The sequence below is a fragment of the Agelaius phoeniceus genome, chromosome 3, assembly GCF_051311805.1.
Source record: "Agelaius phoeniceus isolate bAgePho1 chromosome 3, bAgePho1.hap1, whole genome shotgun sequence".
NCBI classification, from domain to species: domain Eukaryota; kingdom Metazoa; phylum Chordata; class Aves; order Passeriformes; family Icteridae; genus Agelaius; species Agelaius phoeniceus.
In genome coordinates this window covers 58,438,118-58,453,977 of record NC_135267.1, presented here as the reverse complement: position 1 = coordinate 58,453,977, position 15,860 = coordinate 58,438,118, and the positions used below count along the sequence as shown (strand labels likewise).

Here is a 15,860-nt window from a genome sequence, read left to right as displayed (position 1 = left end):
CGGGGTCTGACAACTGGGGAGATCAGTGTCTGTGTCGGTCTAGAGTGGCAGATGCATTCTCCTCTTTTCTTTTCTTGCAGATAAGCAGTGAAGAAGAAGCTAATGAGAATGAGACAGAGTGGCTTATGGAGGAAGTTGCAGCACCAAATCCAAGAACAGCCAAAGGAGGGCAGGAGAACGGTCACATTGCTACCAAGTCTGTTACATCTGAAGCCCTTACCTCTCTCCATGTGGATGACCTGGACAGTGAGGATGAAGTGTTAACCATACCAGATGTAAAGATTCAAACAGGAAGAGGACTAGACAAGAGCAAGCACCCACAAAAGAAGCCACACAATTTTGGCAGTGATAACAAATCTTATTTACTGAACGGAGGAAAGGAAACAAAAGCAATAGCAAAGCCAGGCCAGCATCAGGCACAGAACTCTACAAATACAGCATCGTTTCATGATGATAGTGATGAGGACTTGTTGAATATTTAATAACCCTTCTTGTGCCTAATCAAATATATATAGAGAGATTATATATAACAGGACAACATTTCCAACCAAATACGAGGACTTCAGCCTGAAAGATTTTTCTGAATTTTGCCTTTAACAAGAAACCATTGAAAAGGGAAGAAGAGAAAGATTTCTTGGTTGTTTACAATGATCTGTTCAGTAATGACTGGATTTCTGACATCCAGTTGGCTGAGTTAGTTGACTCTCTCTAGCCAGGACACTTTTTTTTTTTTTTTAAGTCTCAGCATAGATGTTAAATGCTTGCTTAAAAAAGAGAAACCTTTGAAAGGAAAAGATTAAGGCTTAATGAAGCCCCTGGCTTCTGAGACTCAAGTTATCCGACTACTATCGTTTTAACTCCTTGTATTTATTGATCCTCACTACTCAGGTTTGCTTAATAGTAACATGTTCTTCCTGCCGGCAGGGTATTCTTCTATGGGCTCACCCATTGTGAGACAAGGAAAAGTATAACTTTTGTGTGTTGGGATGATTTGATGTAAATTTTGGAACTGGTCTAATTTATCCTGTAAATTTGAATATCCATTCTAATTTAAACAGATCATTGGTTCAGAGGTGTGGACTGAAAGGTACAATTCTGTATAGCTTTAGCCTGAAATGGTTGCTGTTCTTCGCATGGTATTTTTTTTTTGGTACTGGTCATATGACTGACTTCATCAGTATTTGCCTAAGCAGCTGACAAGCACCCAAAGATTTTTTTTTTCCTTGATTATGGCTGGACTAGGCCAACTGCACAGGGAGCCAGAGTCTTCAAGAACGTAGAGGCAGAGTTCCTGTAATAGAGTCTGCACTACCCAGTTTGTCATCATAAAGAAAAACCCAAGGACTACAGGAGCCCTAGTCTGCATAATGCCTCTCTCTGGTATTAATTTCAAGAAAATAAATCTGGGCCAATATTTTCTGATAGCCTAATTTGTAGTCTGTATGCTATGATCCTAGCCATGGTCATTGATTTGAAATGTTGCTGGTAATAAATGCAAGTCAGTTTTTCTCTAGCAGTCTTGCTCCTCTCCAGGTGTTTCCTAAATGAAATTATGGACAATGTTAGGGTTTCAAGCATTGTACAAGAACATGCATTGGTCAGAATTTTTTGAAACTTTTTGTTGTTCCTTTTGGCTGGCTTATTCAGTTTCAACAATGGTTTCTTTTTATAAAAACTCCATTTTGAATCAAAATAGTGTAATATAAAGCATTCTGCAATTTCAATAAAAGATACGAAGTGGGTATTCCAAATCCCACATCTCAAGTCTGGAATCTTTCTTGCACTATTCTGTATGCTGCTCACCAGCCTGGTGAGGCCCTTTCCTGCTGTGATGGCTAATACCTCAATCATGTCACTCAAAATGAGAACCAGTGTTTGATGACAAAGATCAGAATATATAGACAGGCCCTGGTGGATGTGTTCTTTCTTTATCAGGCTTGGGTGTTCCTCTTGTACTGCTACAAGTGTAGCTGTGAGTCAGTTTGGCTTAAGCTGCATCTTCTCAAATTTAAATTGGAATTTTTATATTTATAATTAGGAGAGCTTGGTGAAGTGAGAGGCTTGACGGTGTATTTTTAATTCCATCTGTTATCATTACAACAGTTCTCTCAATGCATGTCAGAGGGCTCTGCTTCCCTTGCCCAGGTCATCAAGGCTGGCATTTGGGAGTTTGATCCATGAACCAACTGCATGAAATGATTTCTCCTGCATAAAAGCGCACACAAAAACAAAAGTCTCTTTGTTTGGGCTGTGCCTAGCAAGGCTTAGGTAGAACAGAGCTGCTCTGTCTAGGAGTGCTTATCTGAGCAAAAACAATGTTATAATTTGGATCTGACAGTGAGTGACTTCAGTGCCTCGTCTTGGAATTACTGCCCACTTTTTACCCAGGCATTTGTAGGTAGCCTGGCTGGATTTTACCTTGCAGAGAGCTGGATGCATAACCAGCTTCACCAGACGATTTTTCCAGAAGAATACTCAACTATGTGGAGGGAAGGGTTACGAGAATAGCGGGGCCCAGATGAGTCTGTACAAATGGCTGGGCCAGGAGCAGAAGCTTTGCTAGTCAGCAGCACAACACCTTGGGAAACGTCCCAAAGAAACCTCCTTCCTGGCAGAGTCTACACAGGCCCCTCTGGGCTGGCTGCAGAGAGAATGGTAGGAAATGGGGAAAACTGGCCCAGTCTGGATCAAACTTTCGTAGTTCAAGGGAAACTTTTCCACACCATTACCAACTGTTTAAATAAAACTGTTGGAAAAGAAGTGATGTGAGGGGATTTGGGGTGTGTTTTTAAGATGCAGCCTAATGCCTTAGCTTCATCCGCATCCCAGGCAGGCTTTGACTTCAGTTCCCTTGGCTCCAGCTGACTGCACACTTGCCCCTGCTGAGGAAGGTCGCAGGGCCTGGCTCTTAGTGCGGTGACTGCTGTGCACGTTTGTGTCCCTGTTCCGCTTCCCAGTTCCCCATGGAACTCCTGCAGCTGGAGAGGCAAAGGTCTGCAGTGGGGTGGTGCTGTGCTTGGCTGAGGGTGACACAGCTCTGAGCGGCCAGGAGAGGAGCTCTTGTTAACTTGGTGTAGATGTTCCTGATGGAGAAGAGGATGAAGCAGGAGGGGAGAAAGCACATCTGTGTGATGCGGGGAATGATCTTGAAGTGTTGGTTTGCAAAGCAGCTTTCACAACTGCTCAGGCCAGTCTTGGTCTGTAGCTGAGCAGTGAGACCAAGTTCTGTTTCAATGCCTGGCCCAGAATGGCCTTCTAAGCTGGTTTATTTTTTTCAGAGTGTATTGTGTCTTTAATTTTTTTTCCTTGTTGCCTATTGCTTTCCAGACAATTTTTCACTTTTTAAAAAGTCTTTTAAATGTTACTTCCACTTAGGCTTTTCTTTCTGATGGAAGGCTGCTGTTGTCAGTAAAAGATAAGGGAGTAGCTGGTATCTATCCATAGGCAGGACAATGTACCACTGGAGCCTAATACAACTGCATTTATTTGAGGTGCCTGCAATGAAGCCTACCTGAAGTACTATAGGTCTTCTGTGGTAAAAAAAAAAAAATAGCTGTTTTGGCCATAGACACTGTATAGTATGGCTTTCCACAGCTATTCCCAGTGCATAATTCTGTAATGACTGCTTTTTCTCTTTTGGATCACTGCAAAAATATGGTCAGGTGAAAGTGTGTTCCCTGATGGGGAGAGGTTTTCCTTGGGAGTGGAAGAGTGTGGAGGGTGAGGGGTGAGACACATGTGACAGAGTTTTCAGGAAAGCAGTTCCTTTACTGCTCTATGGCTCAATGTGTAGACATTCCTTTTTCATAGTGTACCCACCTATTTTTTACAGATCCTGGTTATGAAGCTTTGCTCATGTGGTGCCCAGCCATTCTGCACTAAACCCATGTGTTGCTTGTATGTTGGTAGAATTTTCCACCTATGTTTACTGTTTAAAAATGCTTATTATTTGAGGAACTGACTTGCCTAACTAAAAAAATAACCTCAAAACTCCCCAAAAAATCTGAAGGGCTGTGGCCCATAGGGGCTGTTCCAGAGAACAGGAATGCATAAGTGCTCTGATTAGGGGTTAAAGAGAAATTCGCCTTGGGTGAATTAAGGTCTGATTTCAAATGAAACCTAAAAAATAGAGCTTGCAACATGTAGTTTAATAATTTATAGAGTTAGTCTTGACTTTTGGTCAAATATCTTTGTAAGTTAAGTAGCTTTGTTGCCAACTAAATATATCAGGGCTGCAGAGAGGACCTGGTTGAGGTTTTTGAGGTGGTCTGGGTGCCAAAATGCCAACCCTAGATGACATTTTAGAGCATGTTGGCGAATTTGACAGGTTCCAGAAGCAAACCTTTTTTGTCCTATGTTTGTTATCTGCCTCCTTCACCCCAGTGTACGTGGGGGTTGTCTTCTTTGGGTTCACCCCCGAGCACCGCTGCTCCAGCCCCGGGGTGGCTGAGCTGAGCCAGCGCTGTGGCTGGAGCCTGGAGGAGCAGCTGAATCACACAGTTCCCGAGTGGGATGGCCACGGGGCCAGCTTCAGCAGCCGCTGCAGGAGGTACGAGGTGGACTGGAACACAACAGGCATCAGCTGCACCGACCCCCTCGGCAGCCTGGGGGGCACTGGGGACCCCGTCCCCCTCGGGCCCTGCCGGGATGGCTGGGTCTACGACTCCCCAGGGAGCTCTATCGTGACAGAGGTAAAAACAACCCCCTTCGTCCTGTCCCCTCTGTTAAAGACCAGGTGAGGGCTGGGGGAGAGGGTTGGTGGAGCCTTGGCTGTGTTAAAATATGCCCTGCTTACCTGGAGGAGGGATTGGCTCTTACTGTGAACTTGCGCTTGGGGGTTTACAAGTCATCGTCCCTCTGTCCTTGCTGTGAAGTGCTGCCTTGGCTGCTCAGGAGGCTTATATCTCCAGCTGGGGAGCAAAGCATATTTCAGCAAATAAATCCCCAGGTAGATAAAGTCCAGTTCTGAATGAAATTCCTGTCACATGAGAGGTCCAATTGGTGAAGGTGTGTAAACAGTGCAGCTAGCAGTGCTGCAAACAAAACTGGCCAATGTAATGGTCTTGATTTCTCACCCCCCCCCAACCCCTTCCTTTTTTCTTCTTTTTTTTTTTTTTATGAATAATGTCTTTTAAAGTTGGTTTTAAATAAAAATTAATTGCAGTCAGTGTGAGGAAAGGTATTGCTTCCCACAATTAAACAACCTAAGTCAGGAAGAAACTGTAGAAACTGTGTTTTTGGAAGGAGTGTGAATAAACTGAAAGTGGTACTTAAACTACTTGCTGTACTTTTAGCACTTCAGGTGCTTTAACTTAAGGAAGAAACCAGTTACTGGGATAACAAGCTTGAACTCATCATAGAAAGTTCCACCAAATGTTTAGAGGCAGTCAGGATTCTTTCCCCTATACGTCTAATGCAGAAGCAGTTAAAATCTGTGTTTGAGCAACTTCAGCATTCATAGTTTTGTAAGAGACTGGCCCTGGATATAAGGGGGTGCAATCTAAGTGTACTTCTTTCAGCAAGTTATGGGCTGTGAGATATGAAAGGGAGGAAGTGAGGCACCTCAAATGCAGGCTGAGCCAGGCCTTCTATGCAGCAGCAGCTCAGCAGCACATCTCACTGGAAAATGCTCCAGCAGATCCCGTGGTCAGATGCCCCCGTCATCATCTCCTGAGGCTGTGGGAAGCTGAGCACTTGCAGTCTGTGTGAGCTTATGCAGTCATGCTCTCACATCAGCAGTCTCCCCTTTCCTGCTGAAGGGCTGCAAGGCCAGGCCCATGGGCTGCTTCCTTCGTGGGGTAACCAGATGTGTCACATAACTCTGCATTTTGTCAGTGAGTTCCTTGTGGTCACTGTTTCTGTGAAACTTCTCAGGTTCTGATATGTTGTCCCTTGCTCTGATAGCTAAGAAAAGGAAAGGATAGTGCAGTGTAAATCATGTTATTTCAAAGCAAAAGTTTGCATATGGAAGAAGGTCCTCATGGGAAGTCCCATAAGAGCATCAGAAGAAATATTTGGTTTTATGTTAATTATGGATGCATAGATTCAATTAAACCCAGCTACCAGGAGGAAGGGAAGGGATTCTCAGTCATATTAGGAGAAGTTTTGGCAATTACTTTTTCTCTAGTAGCTTTTATGTATTTCTACCAGTAAGGTAGGACAAGACTAGATGGCAAATGTATGTCGGTATCCATGCGGTATAAAGCTCAGTCCTGGATAAAAACTGTCTGCTCTCCAGACACATGCAACAATGTAGCTGAGCTAAAAACCAGAGCAGAGAGAAAATGCTGTGGTCTCAGGGCAGATGCAGATACTTCTACCCTCCTGCAGAAAGCCAGTGCTCCATGGGACCTGGGCAAGGCAGGCTCCTGAAGGCATCTAAGATGCTTCTAGTAAAGGCATCACACTTAGTGGTCTGTGGGGAGTAATCTACCATGCCAGGGTATGAGGCAACAAGAACTGCTTAGAAATGTTCACCATCAGCCACAAAAAAAAGCTGTTTGAAAAACTCAGGGTGATTGTCAGATCCATGCTGATTTGATCAATGAGGGCCAACACAGGTTGGGGTGCCAGTTTTGACAGATAACAACTCGCTTATGCTCTTTCCAGAAAAGAGAGATGAGACATGAGTGGGAGATGCTAGGAAACTGCTCAAGGGCTTTTTCCAGTTTTTAATGTTGGACAATTAGTTAAGTTAGTAGGATTTCTGTGTGCTGGCAAAACAGGCAGAAACATGACCCATTTAAACAAGTTTAAATCTTTAACTGCAGAAACATGACCCATTTGAACAAGTTTAAATCTTTAACTGAAGTGAAGGAGAGTTGTGGACATGAGCCAGCTCCTCATTTCACTCTTTTGTCTCTGACTGTGGTTGCTCCTTTAGTTTGACCTGGTGTGTGAGGACTCCTGGAAGTTGGATCTCTTTCAGGCTTCTGTGAACGCTGGGTTTTTTATTGGCTCCTTAAACATTGGCTACATTGCAGACAGGTACGTGTGGGCTGACAGCAAAACCCTCTGACCTCCCTTATCAATGTTCAGCAGCCAAACCTAGATAAAGGTTGTGCAAGTGATACATCTCTGCTCTTCTGAAAATAAGGTCATCCCCCTGGACCTTCAGTGACAGCATGAGCCAGTATCCTGCCTTTCAGGTTGTGCCTGGTGGTTAGCACAGGTCTGTTCAGAGAGCTCTGCAGAGCACATTCTACTTTAGAATTGTACACCCCAAACGTCCTACTGTGCCATATCAGGGCCCTCAGATGTTAACCAAAGCCAGGAAATGCATGGTTTGGATCTCCCACTTAACCTGCCACACTCTGTGTGGCTGCAGCTTGGAGAAGCTTAGAAAGAGTTGTCGCACATTGCCAGATGTGTGCAGCAGCAGTCACTGTGAAAAAAACAGATAGTCCCTCTAGCTCCCTGTTCAGAGCCAGCAGAGTCAGACTCCCTGGCTCAGGCACCTGGGGTTAAAGAGAAACAAATGTCAGTACTCGAGGGCCTGTTTTCCCCCTTGCTCCCCTAGGACTGTTAGCACAGCAGGCTCTGAGTTGCTCCAGCTGAGAAATGCAGCCCACTCACAAGTAGATCCATACATTACTACTGTTTTAAAGGTTAAGATTGTGGTGAATAAATCCCTTATAAATCTGGTGCATGTGGAACCCTTATTTATTTTTCAGTCCCAATGTAATATATGTAAACATGGGACTATTTTTTTTTCCTTAAAGTTTTTGTGGAATTGCTGAGCAACTGGCACAGTAGCTTTTCATGGCATAGAAAAGCAGATAAGTGAATAATGGGCAAAGAAAAAAACCATGTCTCTATATTGCATAGCAAAATTGGATTTTTTCCCCCCTGAATATACACAAAGCTCTTGCTAGTTTAAAATGCTTCCATGACTAGTGGTTTGCTTCATGCCTATCATTTTCCAACCCAGGTTTGGCCGTAAATTTTGCCTTTTAACAACAATCGTTGCCAATATTGTGTGTGGGCTCCTTCTGGTCTTCGTGCCCAGCTACGTGTGGATAGTCATCATCCGCTTCTTGCAAGGGCTGGTCAGCAAGGGCTGCTGGACTGCAGGCTACATCCTGGGTGAGTGCAGGACCTGCTCCCAGGAGAAGGCCTAGCTTCTATGCTAGATTAGCTGCAGATGATGAAGGAACAAAACTCAACTCCAAAAAACTTGAAAAAGAAGCCGTTTTAAAAATGCCCCCCATGGTATTTTATTAAGAAGTTTTCTCCCTCTTTGACTCCTTAGGATGTTTTCAAGCACTGTCATTAGGGAGAAACAACAGTAGCCTTCAAAGCTCAAGCAAGTGGTGGTGTATTAGGGCTCTTACCTCGAGATAGGCTTTTGCCTATGGTGCAGCTCACCCTTGCAGATCTGTCTGGGCCCCATGGCTCCTCTTCCTTCCATCAGGCTCTGGCTAGGGAAGGTAACCAGGCAGTCACAGCCCCTCTGGTCCAGGTGCAGACAGGATGGGGACAGACGAGGCCATTAAAGAAGCAGGCAGAGGGTGGGGAAAACTTGAGACATTTTTATGACACAAGGAGGGAAACAGAGAACATAAAAATAACTGAAGAACAGCATGTATTTGCTGATAAGAAGGCGAGGTGTTGGTGTACCTGTGTGTATGCACTGGGCTGAGCAGAGGCCAAGCCATGGAGGAGCCAGCCCGTGTGGATGCCTCTCTCTCCCAGTGCCCTGCACCAGCTGTTTCTGCTGGTGAGGCACAGCTGGGTGGCCAGGCTGGGTCTGGGACCATCTCAGGACCTCTTTCTGCTTCAGGGTAGAGCTGCCTGGGATTTCTCTGATTTTTCTGGAGTGGAGTTCCATCTCTTGTCCAAAATACCCAACTGCAAGCAATCACTGAAGCAGCAGATCAAGTATTTTAAAAGCTGACCCACAGAACATTAACTGGGTTAGGGTGGCGGGTGGCTCCAACAAATATCTCTGAGAGATATGCAGTTCATTGTGATAGTGGTAAAAATGTAAAAGTCAGTGCCCTAAACTTCCATGAAATCTTTCACTTTGGGCACCTTGCTAATTCAGTTATCCAGATGTCTGATATAAATAAAAGCACCTACAGACTGTCTTCTGCTAAGACATGATTATTCCTTCCTGTGCATTTCTGGGTGCTTGCTTGGCCTCTTAAATCTTTTCCTGGCATGTATGAAAGCTCTATCCCTTCTTCTGGGGAACTTGAACCTGTTTTAGAGCATGAAGTCCTTTTCAGGACAATGTTTTCCCCCATCCTGGTATTTTCTCTCTGTTATGTCTTGTTACTCCTGGAATCTCTTGAAACTCTCCTATGCAAAAGATCATGAACCAGCCCCAAAACTCCCTTAAATTTGTATCTTCTCCCTGAGGGTGGCCAATACTGAATGTCCAGGGAAGGATACAAGGACAGAACAACCTTGTTATCCTGCTCATGTACCCTTCAGCTGCTTCTGGCTCAGTGCTGCTGAGCCTATCTTTGCAAGAGATGTCTTTGTGCATCTTCAGCTGAGCAGCATTAGCTAATCTGTGGCTCCAAAACTCAGCAGCTCATTTGGCTGCTAATTAGTTCCTTACTGCTCTTTTTCTAATGAGTTTGCTTTCTTGAAGTCACACAACTGGATGCAAAATGTGCTTGTGCCTGCCTGCTGGAATAGTTACTTTTAACTCTGTATCCACAAGATACAGAGACCCACAGATGTATGGCTCTGTGCTGTGGTGTGGAGTAGCAAAGAGCAGACGAATAGTGATCCCACCCTGGCCTGGGAGCTCAGAGCCATCCTGTGATACAGGTTTTCCTTATTACTTGGAGGGAGAAGCAGGCTGAAAGCCTGTTCTTTGTAAACAAAATATTCAGCTTTGTTATTGGGTTGGAGACATTACGTATGTTGGCATTAGATTTCACAACAAAATCCATCTGTGCACTGTGACAAATGCCTGACTTACTCTGAGATCTCTGCAGCAGAAGACACTCCTGGATGCCTCAGGCCTGTGCACGGCCAGCAGCAGTGTTTTCCTCTCTGCTGGAGTCTGGGTGCCGGAAAAGTGCAGCAGGGGGTTTTGTTGGGAGGCATTATGCCGGGAAGCCTGTGATGCCCGAGGTTTCTCCAAGGAGTTACCATAGCACTGGTCCTGCAGCGTGCCCTGGGTGGTTCCTGCTCTGTGGGGCAGGCATGGCGCTGACGTGTCGCTGTGCTCGCCCGCAGTGACAGAGGTGGTGGGCCCGCAGTACCGCAGGACGGTGGGGATCCTCTACCAGGCCGCCTTCTCCGTCGGGCTCCTGCTCTTCGACGGCCTCGCCTACGCCCTCCCGCACTGGCGGTGGCTGCAGCTCACCGTCACCCTGCCCACCTGCTTCCTCCTGCTCTACTACTGGTGAGTGCCCTGTGGCGCGCCTCTGCCCGCCACCCAAAAATCCCAGCTCCTCCTGCCTCCCAAGGGTTGGCACTGGGAGGAACAGGGCGCTCCTTTCTGCTGCACACACCTCTTGGTGCAAAGAGGAGGCTCCCGGCACAAAGGAGAGGGAAACGGGACTCCTCAGCAGCTGAGATATTGTTGAATCTTAGCCTGTGCACCTCATCTGACCTTGTGTTTAAAAATCAGACCACTTGGAAAAACACTGTGGGAAAATTGGACTAGTATAATTTACTCCTTTCTTTAGGCAATTCATAAATGAAAATAGGTGCTTTGGCATAACTTAATTGTCTTACACTGAAAATATGATTATTCACAAACTGTCTAATGCTAACATAACTGTAACAGGCTGTTAGCATGTTCTTTTAAGGCAGAGAAATTGCAGTTTTATGGTCCAACTGAAAAAAAAAAACACTTGGGTACTTCTTCATTTTCGTTTCTCTCTTCTCTTTTTAACAAATATTTTTTGGTTTGAGTGCTTTGGATTTGAGAAATTGTCTGGATGGGTCAAGGGGTTAGGAATAGTAGAAAGAAATTTGTTGCCTTCTTTCTCCATATTTTTGAATTGGCAATTAGTACTTCTTAACCTGTATTGACAGAAGTGAAAAATGGCTCCCTAAGAGAAGCTGGTTTGTGGTGAATGGGCTGGATAAGCTGACAGCACTACTCTCACTCAAAACTTCTCCCTGATTTATCTTTAGTAAACTCCTCTTTGACCAAAGCCGCTGCCTCCTCTTCCAGTCTCAGCCATGGGATGTACTACTTTTCCTCACTGGGGGAGTGGGAAGTATCACATGAAACCCAATCAACCAACAAAAAAAAATCCATCTACCTCTATTTAATCCCTCCAAAGTCTCTGCCCATGGGAGAATAGGTAGGCTTTATGTTTTGTTGTATAATGGCATCCACTTGCATTGTAGGTGCCTCCCAGAGTCTCCCAGGTGGCTGATATCTCAAGGAAAAAATGACAAAGCTATGAAAATTGTCAGAAATATGGCTAAAAAAAATCAGAAAAAGATGCCTTCCCATTTTAAGGTGAGCTCAGGGTTTGCTTGTACGTGCAAGTAAGCATCATGACAGTACCTTGCATCAGTTCACCCAGAGAAATTTAATGTGCTATGTACTGGCTCTTCCATAGGATATCAAATTTGAAGAGGAAGATTGTGGAAAGCAGAATCCCTCACTGATGGACCTTTTCAGGACACCACAGATAAGAAAAAACACACTCATTTTGATGTACAACTGGTAAGAATGTAGCACTAGACAGCTAGTTTTGGAGCTCTGGATTTGACCACTCCATCAGGACATGGATGTCTGCTCTCTTACTATCTAACAAATCCAGGATGCTCTTCTCTGCCCAGGTTCACGAGCTCCGTCCTCTACCAGGGGCTCATCATGCACATGGGAATGGCTGCTGAGAACATGTACCTGGATTTCCTCTACTCTGCACTCGTTGAGTTCCCAGCTGCCTTCTTCATCATCATCACTATTGACCGGGTCGGGCGGCGCTACCCCTGGGCTGTGTCCAACCTGGTGGCTGGGGCTGCCTGCCTTGCCACAGCCCTCATTCCAGAGGGTGAGTCACCTGAATGAAACCCTCTGGGGTCCCACCGTGTCCTCTGGGACCTCTGTGCTGCTTTGTGAGGGTCCCTTTGCCACTGTTCATGAGTCCTCACTGTTCCCGTTCCCTCACTCACACGGGTGAAAGAAAAAAACCAAACATCCCTTAGAAACATCAACTGACATGGGACTAGAGGTCCCACAGAATAACACTGTTGTGTCAATTGACACCTGCTAATCATTGGGATGCTTTTAAGTGTGTTGAATGTATTTTCTCTGCAGACATACATTGGTTAAAAGTGATTACTGCTTGCATTGGGAGAATGGGAATTACAATGGCTTTTGAAATGGTTTGCTTTGTAAACACAGAACTGTATCCAACTTATATCAGGTAAGTGCATCCTCTTCCCAGTTGACATTTGGTCTGGAAACAAATAGTTGAGGCTGATGTGTATGTTATGTTTTATGCTAAATTCAGTTATCCTCAAATGTTTCAGAACTACACAGGTACTATTGAACATAAGGTAGGTGAAGCACAATTAAAGTGCTTAAAAAGGTAGTTTAAGAAAGAAAAGAAATGTACTTTTAGACAAGGGGAAACTCACATGACTGAAATAAAGGGAAAATTTGGGAGAACCAGGGTGGGTGAGGAATCTGAAGTTCCACACAGTGCCTGGATCTGTCCTATGTGAGGGTGAGAGTTGTGATCCATCCCCTTCCAACTGCAGTACTCTGACACTAACACGATCCCTTTGCTGCCAAACCAGGAACCTTGGGGTGATGGTTTGCTCCTCTTTGTGTGATATTGGTGGAGTCATCGCCCCATTCATTGTCTACAGACTGGTGGAGATCTGGCATGATCTGCCACTGGTTGTCTTCAGTAAGTGCCACCTTCCCTCCTTGCCAGCCCCTTCCAGGGTGCAGTGGGGGACCCAAGTTCCAAAGGGAGGGAAAAGCCACCAACGCAGCTGCTTTAAGTTCAGCAGAAGCCCCCTGCTCTCTACAAGGCCTTAGCCTTCAGTTTATGACAAGCTGGAACTTGTTTATGCACTCATGTCTCCCTTACCCCTATGATTTCTGCTTGCATTTTAAAGGAAGTTTGAGTCAAATACGTGTTTGACACATGGCAAAGAACTCATAAAAATTTTGATGAGCTTAATATTTGATGGATGAAAAGCTGATTTGCTGCTCTTCTGTGAATTATACTGTCTTTGTCCAGCAGTCAAACCCTAGAATTTTATGTAATTCGCTATTTAATGGAGCACAAGTATGGCTGTTATGCTTCAGCTTTTCTGACACTTTGTCAACTGGCTCTTCTCCAACTACTTGGAAAGTAGCTGGTAAATAAATGCAAGATAAGTTTTACAGACTAGTGACCTGAACTCTCAGGTCAGGGCCTGCAACACTTTTATGAATCTTTAGGTCAGCACATTATTTTCAGAAAAATACCTTGAATGGCAATATGCAGATTTTGAAAGACAAGACATCTAGAAGGTTGCTTAGTAGTTTTAAAATGCATGCCAAACACGTACAAACTGGATAAGAGAAATTATCAGAGGAGAATTTGATTGTGTTGCTTAGAAGATAATACATTGAGTGTACATTTTCTAATCTTATGTGAATGGCATAAAGATGGAATGTGTTTCCTGTCATGCTCTAGCACTGAAAAGAGTTCTTTCCTCTACAGAGGAAGAATCTGCCCAGTTTGAGGTGTCCTAGTTCATGCATAACTCACAAGAGGACTTGGCTTGGTGCTGTCTCCACAGGGCAGCCACATCCTCCATTTTTGCAGCAGCATGACAGTTTTGCATATGAGACTTGAGGTGCACACCTTGTATAAAGGACAAAATAAAGTGTCAGTGACAAGTCCATTCAGTCTGGCAGTAGCTAGTGGCTGCTAAATGCTTACAAGCTCTTTGTGCCTCTGTTTTGAAGCTGTGCTTGGCTTGATTGCGGGTGGATTGGTGCTGCTTCTGCCTGAAACTAAAGGAAGAGTTTTGCCTGAGACTGTGGAGGATGTTGAAAACTTTCACAGGTGAGTCATGATGATGAACATGTAGCAGTTTTCACTTGAAATTGGGCAAAATCCCTGTCCGGGGGGAATCCCAGGGGTTACTTGGCTGCCTTGTTTGTTTCCAATAAGTTGTTGGGTAATTTCCAGACTCTCACTGGACAGATTCCAGACTCCTTTTATCCCATGTCTACCTAAGCATCTTGAGAACAGGTAGCCTAAGCCTTTACTGGCCTGTAAATAGCTGCACTAGTCTCTCAAAAGTGCTGCAACACCATTATAAATGGTATTTGTGTTTAAAAGAATGCCTTAACAATTGAAGAGGAAAAGGGCATTCTTGACAGCAGCTTCATATGTGGTATGTGAAGCACCAGTGTCTGCTGAGGAGCCAGAGCAAACCTAAGGGAATGTATATGGTCATTTTATTGGGGCCAAGGCAGAGCAGGTGAAGAACTTGGATGCTCCCTGAACAACTTCATTCCTGGTTGATGTTCATGTCTTATTACTCTTGCAGGCAAAGTGCTCCAATGGCCAAAAAAATCTATCTCCACGTCCAAGGATCAGAAGTAACACGTGGCTGAAGAAGGTGTAGCTCTTGCTGCGTAGTCTGCTTTAGGGCAGTAACACAGAAATGCCACTTAGAATAAATACCCTCTCAAAATCTTGCCTCTCTTATTTCAATTTCTATGCATATCCTTTATTTACAGCGTTTAGGGTTTTCTGATGGGATTGTCCCAATTCCTGCATAGCTGCTTCCACCTCTGTACACTAAGAGAAATATATTTTAGGGCTGGGAAATTTTGTACCAGCTGTGTGGACTCCAACGTGGACTTCAAGAGGCTTAACTTGAGTATGGTAGGATCAATACCAACAAAACTTTGTAAGTCTTCATAAAGTCTGACTTTTTGGTTTCTCTTAAGTAGAAGCAGCATAATATGGTATTTATCTCCATTGTAGAATCAAGGTAACTACAAACCTGGTTCAGTCGTGTGACAACTTGCACAGTTTTTAAAAAGACTGATTTTATTTTCTCCTATTTTACTGGCTACTCACAAGGATGTATACTGACAAGGATGGGCATGTGGCAACTCCAGAGCATGCATAGGAGAAACATTCTTAATCCTTAACGAGGTAATAGCATTGTACATGTGCCCTGCAGGGGCATTCCTTTGCAGTGAGCTGGGATCAGGCTTGGGAACATGCAGGACCCTTACCAAGGGTCCTGGGCATCAAGGAGAATCAGGAACAGCACTGGGTCTTCCAGGAAATGTCCAGCACCTTCAGAAATGTCCTAGTCCACCCTGTTGAGAGACTGTAACAGACCTGTGGTTGCAGGGCAACACAGGGACAATGGTCCTGTGGCTCCCCTTCCCTGTTTGTGTTCCTGGTCCCTATCTGGAAAAACCACTGGTTTTCCATAAGGATACTGTGAGCAGGGTACAAGATACACCTCTGCTCATTGACAATCAGCTGCAGGGAGAGAACTCCCAGTTGAGCAAGACACTGCTGGACTCTAGCAGGCAGGGTGAAATTCCCCAGGATTGCATCCCAGTGACCTTGCACCTGCTTTCAGCTGACCTGAACCTCAGTTAATGTTCAGTGCTGCTGTGAGGGCCTCCGGGGCAGGGAAGTGTGCTGTCCAGAGAGGCAGGGCCATGGCAAGGTTGCCTGAGAAGAGTAGGGACAGATCAGGAATGACATGACTTTGGCCCAGGCAGTTGCAAAACTACTATTTGCTTCAGGATCAGAGGGGAATGAGCTTGTCCTGAGAGGGCAAGAGGAACAGTGGGGGTGTAATTATGTGTCTGGTAGAGCTGATATCCTGCTCTGGTTGCAGACATGTCTCTTCTCTGCACTAAAAGAAATCTGTCAGAACTTCTGACT

At 44.9% G+C, this 15,860-nt stretch overlaps 2 protein-coding genes across 2 annotated transcripts in view; both read left to right on the top strand.

The window, feature by feature from the left end:
- Positions 1 to 1,764, top strand: part of IGF2R (insulin like growth factor 2 receptor) — a 56,532-nt gene extending 54,768 nt beyond the window's left edge. The window contains exon 48 of the mRNA XM_054628752.2: positions 81 to 1,764. Within this exon, the coding sequence (XP_054484727.2) occupies positions 81 to 482 (402 nt within the window). The 3' untranslated portion in view covers positions 483 to 1,764. The remainder of the gene's footprint in view (positions 1 to 80) is intronic.
- A 2,516-nt stretch (positions 1,765 to 4,280) lies between these two features.
- Positions 4,281 to 14,620, top strand: LOC129118459 (solute carrier family 22 member 2-like). The gene is made up of 11 exons (XM_054629837.2): positions 4,281 to 4,691; positions 6,884 to 6,987; positions 7,931 to 8,085; positions 10,198 to 10,366; positions 11,326 to 11,440; positions 11,544 to 11,650; positions 11,767 to 11,981; positions 12,248 to 12,356; positions 12,733 to 12,845; positions 13,901 to 14,000; positions 14,491 to 14,620. Exons 1-11 carry the CDS (start codon positions 4,281 to 4,283, stop codon positions 14,555 to 14,557), a joined length of 1,665 nt encoding a protein of 554 aa, XP_054485812.1. The 3' UTR covers positions 14,558 to 14,620.
- Positions 14,621 to 15,860: the final 1,240 nt, after the last annotated feature.